This window comes from Malaclemys terrapin, chromosome 5, assembly GCF_027887155.1.
Source record: "Malaclemys terrapin pileata isolate rMalTer1 chromosome 5, rMalTer1.hap1, whole genome shotgun sequence".
Classification (NCBI taxonomy): Eukaryota; Metazoa; Chordata; order Testudines; family Emydidae; genus Malaclemys; species Malaclemys terrapin.
The window spans coordinates 63578402-63588448 of record NC_071509.1 but is presented as its reverse complement, the minus strand read 5'-3'; the positions used below and the strand labels follow the sequence as shown (position 1 = coordinate 63588448).

Below are 10047 nucleotides of genomic sequence, written 5' to 3'. Positions count from 1 at the left end.
GGAGCCCCACAAAAGGCAGGTTCTGTACACATGCAGAAGTCTCCCTGCTTGACATCAATTGCAGAGTCAGGGCTTTATATTAGTCTCTTATTTCACTGTTACCTTATTATGGTGGATGTGGATACACAACTTCAAGAGACTAATATAGCTTCTTTTTAGGCATATTCTTGGGAGCAAAGAGAAATTTGCTGGAATATGAAAAGAAGACTACAGTGAATAAATGGACTAGACCTAACTGTAAAATAGGGCATTGTTGTTCATTTTCTGACATCCTGCCTAGTGCTGGCCAAAATTGCAACCCTTTCTTTCAAGTGTATTGGGGCAGGGGAGGGAAGAGGAGGAAAATGAGAGACAGACTCGCAACTAACTTGACAGTTTGAATGTACAATTACAGAGCATGAAGGTAAAAAACCCCTCTAACCTCATAATGCACAGGTGTGATAGGGAAGTGGTTTTCAACCAGGGATAAACGTACCCTTGGGTACACAGAGGTCTTCCAGGGGGTACATTAACTCCTCTAGATATTTGTCTAGTTTTACAACACTCCACATAAAAAGCACTAGTGAGGTCAGTCAAAACTAAAATTTCATACAGACAATGACTTGTTCATACTGCACATAAGAATGGCCAGACCATTGGTCCATCTAGCCCAGTATCCTGTCTTCTGACAGTGGCCAATTCCAGGTGCCCCAAATGGAATGAACAGAACAGGTAATCATCAAGTGATCCATCCCCTGTCTCCCATTCCCAGCTTCTGGCAAACAGAGGCTAGGGACACCATCCCTGCCCATTCTGGCTTATAGCCATTGATGGACCTGTCCTCCATGAACTTTAGTTCTTTTTTTAACCCTGTTATAGTCTTGGCCTTCACAACATCCTTTGGCAAGGCGTTCCACAGGTTGACTACATTGTGTGAAAAAATATTTATATTCCAATTGATTTATTTTATACTTCTATGCTAAAAATGAGAATGTAAGTAATATTTCAGTAATAGTGTACCGTGACACTTTTGTATTTTGATGTCCGATTGTGTAAGCAAGTGGTTTTTAAGGGAGGTGAAACTTGGGGGTACGTGAGACAAATCAGACTCCTGAAAGAGGTACAGTAGTCTGGAAAGCTTGAGAGCCAATTGAGAGAGAGAATCGGATGTTCCAAGAGCCAGAGCAGGGCACAAGAGAGGGAGAAACGGAGACAATAGTTGCAGCAGTGCCCTAGGCAGCCAGGAGGGGGTGTATAGGGGCAGCAACTTTACCACACATTTATTATAAAATAAACTCAATATCACCAATTTCTTCTAACAGTGAATGTCTCATACTGTGTTTATAACTTCATACAACCCCCCACCAACCACCTTAAAAACTTTAGGTTGCAAAGCTAAGCGCTCAAAACTCAGGAAATTCCTGGATTAAGGTTGTCTTTGCATCATCACATGCTGTTTCTTCCACATAGCCCCTGGCCTTATTCAGAGTACAAGCTTGATGATTAAGGGATACAGGGTTGCAATGTTGCCCAGTTTTGTAATATCTGAGAATTTATTTAAACTCCTAGCTACTGGAGCCGATTCACTAGGTGAGAATCTCAATTTACTGGTGTGTTCAAATGAAAGTCCCTAGCCCTTATGGCTGTGGAGGAAAGCTTGAAAACAAAAGCTGAGTGCAACCTCAAGGCTCAGCAACCTGCAGCCAAATAAATAAATAAATAAAAACAATCTGTTTTAAGAGTCATATCTCATGATTTCTGGGAGTCTGCTGCATGATTTCCTGCGCATTTGAGGTTGGCACTAGTGGGTTGTGGGTCACTGTTGTCTGCTGCGAGCCCTGAGGAGCAAAGACTAGCTGTAGTACCGTACAGTGCATGCTAGGCACGCCCCCTCTGTCCCCTGGGCCAGGGCTGAGAGAGCGGGGAGGGCATAGTCCTTCCACCAGCCAGGGGATAAGGGAGGATTCTCAGCTGGCCACTTCCACCCGCTAGGCAGCTGAGCCCTGGGCCCACTTAGCTTGGGTGCGCACAAAGGAGGGCTGGGTGTCAGGACTAAGTACCGGCTTTCCGGGGGGCGGGCAGTGACCCTTCCACGCTTCTCCTTGTACTGCTCAGTTGGGAAGCAGCGCTGGGGCAGGGAAGCCCTTCCAGCTCCTGCCTACCCCCTTCCTTCCCCCTTCCTGCAGCCCTCTCCTTCTTCTCGCCTGCTGCTGTCGGCCCCGCCGCGCCTATCGCCCTTTCCCCCCCTCGGCGGGGTCTGTCAGGCCTGGGTCGCCTCCCCCCCCCCCCCCTTCGCTTGCTGTGAGCAGCAGCAGCGGCAGGGTTAACGCTGAGGAATGCAGCGGCGAGGAATGTGCATGCAGATGAGATGGATGTTAATCTCATGCTAATGAGCAGCGGCGGCGACTGCTGCCCGGGGCTGAGCCAGGCTCCCCGTTCTGAACCCAGACAGTGGCTGGGCTCAGCCCGGAACCCTGCCCTGGTGCTGCTGGAGCAGGCGGCGGCAGCCTAGACATGGTGGATTGAACCCGAGCAGTGGAGGAGGGTTTCCTGAGTGATTGCAAGAGACTCTCTGCTTCCCCCCTGCCCCAGGCCCAGCTCCGGATCCCCCCTCCCCGTCCCCCGGCTCTACTGGGGGCTTTTCCCGCTTCCCTTCTTTCTTCCTGGCCCTATGGAGCAGCTACCCCCGGCGCCCGACCATGCCTAGGAAAGCGGGCAATGGGCAGCTCCCCTTACCCGATGGCTGGGAGGAGGCGAGGGATTACGACGGCAAAGTCTTCTACATTGACCACAACAACAAGCAGACCAGCTGGATCGACCCCCGGGACAGGTGGGCGCGGACGGAGGGAGGGGAGGCCCGGAGGGGATGGGGGCAAGGGCAGGCGTGGTGGAGACCCGGCAGCCGCAGGGTGAGCCGGCTGAGAAGCGGCAGCTGGAGCCCCCGGATGGGGATAGGGGGGCAGGAAGGTCTCACCCCGTTATAGAATAGAAGAGACAAAGGGGGGCAGCCCTGTGGCAGGGGATGAGGGTGGGGGTTATGTGGGGTGGGGATGTGTTGGGACTGAGGGGGCTGTCTTGCTCTCACTCAAATTGGAAGCGGACTGAAGAGAACTGGGGAAGGGAGAGTGCCTTGGAAACTGAGGCAACCCCCCCACAAACAAACGATGGAAAGGGGGGGGGGGTGGAGAACGAGTGCCTGTTTATCAAGGAAATCAGCCTGATCCTGTTGGCAGTTCTGTATTTATTGTCTCTCATTGATTTGGTTTCACCCCTTTTTTTTAAACAGTATCTATTTTGTGATTTTTTGTGTGTGAGAATCCCACCCTTAATCTTATTAAAAACTAGCTTTCATGCTCTTTACAGTTAATCTGTGCAGTCTCTGTGTGTGTGTGTGTATATATATATATATATAGTTGTGGTTTTATGAAATCTTTCCTTCATGTAGTCTGATATTGAGAATTGGGGACCCATGGATCCCAAGAAAGAAAGAGATTTAAAGATTGAAAGTAATTAGAATTTACTTGTCTGTCCTCTACAAACTTCTATAACAGTCTTTCCTGAGACGACCCAGAGAAGCAAATGCTAGGCGTCCCGCTTACTCCTAAGTATGGTATACTTGGGTCTGAATCCCTCAGTTTGTGAAAGTGCAGGACTGTGGCATTTAACTCTCCTTTACTGTGAAAGCTCACATCAGGAAACTGCCTGTCTCCTTGCTCCATGAACATGCCTGATATTTGTAGCCCAAAATATAGTTTTTATTTCTTTTTGTGAAGAAGCTAAGGCTGCAAGAGCTCTACAGGCCTCATCTATTAAGTAGGCCTCAGCCAGGCTAAATCCTTTCAGTCCCCCACCTAGAGACTGGGATGTTCCCTGCGTTTTTCAGTCCTATATATTTAAACAAGAACCACAAAAAACAAAACTTTGGGGTGGGAGGGAGTAAAACCAATTCTGATCCTTCTAAGGCACCAACTGTCTTATGTAAATCTTTCAGTTTTGGAGAGGCTTTTACTTTATAAGCCACTTTTTAAACCCGAGATCTGTTTTAATTTGTGGCCTAAAAATTTCTGAAATATAGATTATTTACTTTGTGCATAGTGCAAGGTATAGCATTATTATTAAGCCTGTTGTAACCCAATTATCAAAAACTTACAAATGGCATTATAAATTTATGGCACAAACCATGATGAATTATCCATGAAGGTCTTGGTTTATAGTTCCCTGCTGAAGTTAGAAAAGGCAGTTGTGATGAAGCTAGCTAGTGTCAGAGCCTTGCTGCTTGTTAGATGCATAGTGAAAGTTTTGACAAGCATCATACACAGTCAGGCCTTCTTTCCTGATATACATGGTATTGGAATTAACTGTTAACCTTGTTTGACTTCCTTTGCACTTTGAAACAACTTAAATATATTGTAAATGTCAGTGACATGGTGGTGTTCACAGGACAGTGATATTTGTTGGACCTGTTTAAATATTTGGCTTCTGCAGATGTTTTGGTAAATATTTTTGACTTCTGATTGAAAAACTCCCCATTTTAACTATTTTCCTTGAAATTAGTGTTTTCAATTCAGTTTTGTTCTAGATTTGTGTTTACAAAACAGATGACAAGAAAACAGCGTAAAGCAAATAGAAAGTCAAATTATGATTGCGGTTATCTATCTTGCTGCCTTCTGAACAAATTAACACTTTTAAACAAAAGAAACATTTGACACTTATTGTGGATTCTGTTGTCTTTAAAATGTTCAGCCATATTTATCCTGTATTTGTGTGATTAGTTTCCTAATACATTTGAGTCTTTAATTACTACAGAGTTGTGTTTTTAGTTTTTGTTTTAAATATGAACTAGGAGAATTACAATTTGTATCTTTCTCATCATGCAGGGATTTCTGTAAATTAATTTCTCAAAAAAAAATCAAGGTGAGAAAGAGAGGATTTGAAACACAATCAAGCTCTGGAGGCTAGATGTATTTTCTTTAATGAGGACTAATGGAGTGAAGTCCTTGTTAAACAGCGTAGGAGACAGTGTTTGGAGTAACTCCATTAACTCTTGTCAATCTTGTTTCTCACTGTTACAAAACAAACAGAAAGAGGTATGTTGCACGAGGCACTTGAGATAATCCATAAAATAGTGGATATGGCTCAACTGAAACTGAATTACCTGCATGAAAAAGAGGCTGATTGTCCATGCACTATAAGATTTTAGTATCTGTATGTGCAATCAATATTTAGATTGCTGTCTAGATTTGGAATAGTAGAAATAACTTTCTTGAAATGCCTGTGATTACTTCACTCTGGGCTCTATTATGTTGAAAATATAAGTATATTAGAAAAATGCATGTTGATATACTATACAGGACAGATTAGAAAGCTGTCAGAAGAACTAGAAAGTGAGCCTCCAGGTTTTTGTCAATACAGCAATGTCTGGATTCTTAATGATCTTGGAATGTATCTAAAACTGTCAAGATGAAGTGCTGAGGTACTGTGGTGGTGATGTACTGGGAAGCCTGAGACTTACTTGATCCGATGAAGTGGGCTGTAGTCCACGAAAGCTTATGCTCTAATAAATTTGTTAGTCTCTAAGGTGCCACAAGTACTCCTGTTCTTTTTGCGGTTACAGACTAACACGGCTGCTACTCTGAAACCTGAGACTGACTTGACAACATACTTATCTATTCAGCTAGGTATTTTCAACTTAGAATTTACATCAGGGGACTGAATAAAATAAAACAGTTGCATAATGTACTTGTGGAATACACTAGTACAGGGATTCTTAAATTCTTTCATAACTTTGGCTAAATCTTAATAAGATACTGTCTCATGGGCAGCTTCCTTCCCATTTGCAATTCCATAACAGCCCCGTGGAAATCACAGCAATTGCTTAAAGGTAAAAGCAATATTGGGGAAAAAATGTAATACATTTTTAGTTTCTTTGAACTTTATTTAGCAGATGAGAATAATGGGGGATCCACCATCTTGTGACTAGGCAGCTCTCTGGACCATCAGCAACTGCTCCCCGGATCACAGTTTGGGAACCTCTTTATTAACAGAGAAAAGACTAGATGTGTGAAGCTTCTTTTATGTGGAAACTGACCTGGCAATTGAAAATATTGATTATCCTTTAAAGCTTTGGTGAAACTTGCTTGCATAGGAATATATGCTGTGTGTGTAAAATATATATATTCTGCCCCCCCAAAGCCATGTTGCTGAGTATATGGATCAGGCCTGCTGACATAATGATTGTACTCTGCACTACAAAGAAGAAGACTTGGAGTCAATTCATGGACCGGGCCAACTCAGTTTTGCTCACCTCACTTGTGTGAGTAATCCAGTTGACTTTTTAATGGTGCTCATATTTGTTGGTGAGAATGATTTAGCCCCTGATTTTTGTACTCTCTAAGTCCATGCATACTGGAAGTGCTGTAGAGGTACTGTAATACACTCAGCTGCTAAGGGTTTTGGAGTGCTTTGCATTGCTTGGCAGCGACCCCTCCAAACACTTCAGGAGCTGTGTTGACTTGGCTAGAGGAGACTGGTGGCTAAAAAGCAGGACCTCTAAGGTATGGAGTGTAAAGAGAAGCGAAACTGAGCTGAATTCAAACAGGAATGCAAAGAGCCTGGAAATATTTTTATTATTTAAATCTACAGACTTGACTCCCTTGCCTATTCTGCTGCTGCTTTTCTAAGCTACAGCAGACTGAAAACTGACCAGTTTTGTCAGTTCCACTGCTGCTATTTAGAACCAATTAGACAACAGTGAAATAAACACAAACCATGTCAGTTTCACTCTGCCTCAGCTTGGAAAGATATGAAAAGCTGCAGAGACCAGCTGTTGACTGGGGAGGAAGACCAAAGTAATAGGTGGGAGAGGGATAGAAGAACACACATTTCCCTCCTAGTCCCTTTGTATTCGTTAAGAGACTGAGGCAAGGGCAGAGTTGAATAGCCTAGAGTAGAAGAGAAGGAAACAGTGAAAATATGCTTCTCTTCTGCAGCAGCCAACAGATGTTGGAAGGGTTTCACATTTATTAGACACTTCATTGGAGGCTAGCATGAATGGTGGAGCTGCAAGGAGGGTGTAGAGACAGCAACTAAATAGGAATCTCAGCTCCCTCCAGTTTCCAGAAGTTGGATGGTTCTGGATTTCTCACCAGGGCAGTGGGTCTCCTTGTGTTTTGTGTTGGTTTCTGGGCAGTTAAGTATCAGGTAAATTTTGCATGCCCTTGTAGTGACTGCCAGTCACCTTTAACAGATATCCTTCTAGTCATTTGCATAAAATGAGTTCCATATAATAAAATCTGCTCATAATTGGCTCTGATAGACACACTTATTAAGAATTTCAGGGAATGAGTTAGCATCGGGGTTGAACTGCCCCTCCTCTTCTTTGCCTTTTGTAGAGTTGGTGAAATGTATCTCTAGAGAATTTATAGATTACTTTATCAAAGCAGTGATAGATTTATCGTGTTTTGGTGTTTGCCTAGTAGATACTGCTCTAGAAATACCCTGTCTGCATAACCAAAACAAGGGTTTGAAAAATTTACCAGCCAGCTAGTAGCTAAACCTGCTAGTTAGAGGTAGGTGTGAAATACAGTTATCTTGTGAACCACTGAAGTGGAGAAGAAGCCCAGTTCTCCTTGCTTTTTCCAGCTTCTAGGATGGAGAGGGTACTGGGATTTTTACTGGGGATCCCCACATCCTTCAATGGTGCCATTTTGGTGTTCTGGCTAGGAGACACTGTGGACATTAAAAGCTCTATTCCTTCTCCATATGGAAGGGACAAGGAGCTTTATTATTTCTTGTATTACCTAGGGGCCCTTGTCATAGACCAGGACCCCATTGTGACAGGTGCGCTACAAACACAACAAAAAGACAATCCCTGCCCCAATCTTTTTGTCTCTTCTCTATCCCAGCGATTCCTGGTTGCTATCCTATGAATAGCAGAGGGCATAGAAGGGACAGGATATGGGGAGACTTGAAGCTGCAGCTGCTTGAGGAGTGGAACTTGCTGCTCAGACATATGTTACAGGAAGGCTGGGAAGGAGGCATGATTAGAGGTAGAAGAGGAGGCATGGGCATAGAGGTAGTTGGGATACAGTGCAGGCAAGAGCTTTTGGGAAGCTCCAAGTATTGACCCCAGGCAAGAGAGTTATTTGGATGGGGGGAGCGTCAGAGGACAGAAGTACCTAGTGGATCTGCTCATCACAGAACTAAATAATGTTATCACAGATAAATAAAATGACTTTCTGTTCACATGTGTCTGAGGTGCTATGAAAATATATTTGCATGTGAAACTTGGGGGTTGTGGTGAGGATGATTCTTTAGCTGCAACGGCCTGAATTTTTATTTTTTTTTTTAAAAGGGGTAAATTTTAACTTTGACTAAAAAAAGGTGGAAAGTTCAGTTGTCCTTTGAAGAGTTGTGGTGTAAAATTTGGAGACTAAGTCATTAAACTATAAAATATAGGAATTTTAATACTGTGTTAAGTACAAATCTCAACATGATCTTAACCATGGAGTCACTAGAGTAACTCTATTAAATAAATCCTCTGTATAGTAAGGTACAAATTACCTTTTCTATTCTGGTAGTGAAGAGGAGGAATATGCAGCAGATCATCTGACACACCAAGTTGTACAACTTTTCTGTAAACCATTCTACTGAGACAGATCATTTGGCATCTAACTCTGTTAATGTGGTTCCTGACTTGCTTCAGTCTACATGCTAGCACTCCATCTTCCTTTACTCTGCACTCCATCTTCCTTTACTCTTACACCAAATAACTAGGTTCCATCCGTTCCTGCATGGCCTCTCCTGCTTATAACCAGTATAGTGTGCTTCCTGTGAAACTCCCTGGTCCCTCACTCTGGTTTCAGTGGAAGTCTGGGAACTCCTTTCTTTGTCTGATTGCAGGGTTTTTCTTTTAAATAAACATGCCTGCTGCAGGAATTGAACCCACAATAAAATGCTAAAGGTCCCTGAACTCCTGGCACCAGACCTTCAGCTGCTTATCCTGCCTTCTGCAGGATTATGAAATGGATTGTGAGGCAGAATTCTAATATTATGTGGTATGTGATACTATGGTAACATCAGCCAGTATTTCAGAATAGCAGTGTTTTGTTTTTTAACAAAATTGCGACTTGTTCCATGTGTGTGGTATGTACACTTTTTAAAATATTGACATTTGTTTACCATAATTGAAATACTATGGTGACTCTTGCCTCGGAGTGTTACCCCTTATATCTTTAAGGATGATAGAACTCAACTTTTCTCCAATCAAAACAGATAAAGTTGACTAATAAAAAGATGCTGCAGTGTGTCCACTTATGTATGCAAGGTAAATATATTCTAGTGGCTAGGGCAGAGGATTATCAGGGTTCTATCCCCGGCCCTGCCACTGACTTCCTATGTGACTATGGGCAAGTTATGTCAAGAAGTAATTGCATGATTAAAAAAAGTAATAGAATACCATTCATTTATTTAAATATTTTTGAATGTTTTCTACATTTTCAAATAAATTGATCTAAATTACAGCATACAAATGTTTAGCATATCTGGCATGTAATTACCTTGCAATGCCAGCTACAAAAGTGCCATGCAAATGCCTGTTCTCACTTTCTGGTGACATTGTAAATAAGACGAGGGCAGCATTCTCTCCCTTAAATGTAAACAAACTTGTTTGTCTTAGCGATTGGCTGAACAAGAAGTAGGACTTAGTGGACTTGTAGACTCTGAAGCTTTACATTGTTTTGTTTTGAGTGCAGTTATGTAACAAAAAAACATTTGTAAGTTGCACTTTTATGACAGAGATTGCACTACTGCACTTGTATGAAGTGAATTGGAAAATACTATTGCTTTTGTTTCATTTTTGCAGTGCAAATATTTGTAAGCAACAATAGTATGCACTTTGATTTCAATTACAACACAGAATACAATATATATGAAAATGTAGAAAACATCCAAAATATTTAATAAATTTCAATTAGTATTCTATTATTTAACAGTGTGATTAAAACTGCAATTAATATGATTAATTTTTTGAGTTAATTGCGATTAATCGACATCCCTATTCAGAAGTAT

The 10047-nt window shown here is 42.4% G+C and overlaps 1 protein-coding gene across 1 annotated transcript in view; it reads left to right on the top strand.

The window, feature by feature from the left end:
• Window positions 1-2336: 2336 nt before the first annotated feature.
• Window positions 2337-10047, top strand: part of WWC2 (WW and C2 domain containing 2) — a 159085-nt gene continuing 151374 nt past the window's right edge. The window contains exon 1 of the mRNA XM_054030334.1: window positions 2337-2809. Coding sequence (XP_053886309.1) covers window positions 2679-2809 — 131 coding nt within the window. The 5' untranslated portion in view covers window positions 2337-2678. The remainder of the gene's footprint in view (window positions 2810-10047) is intronic.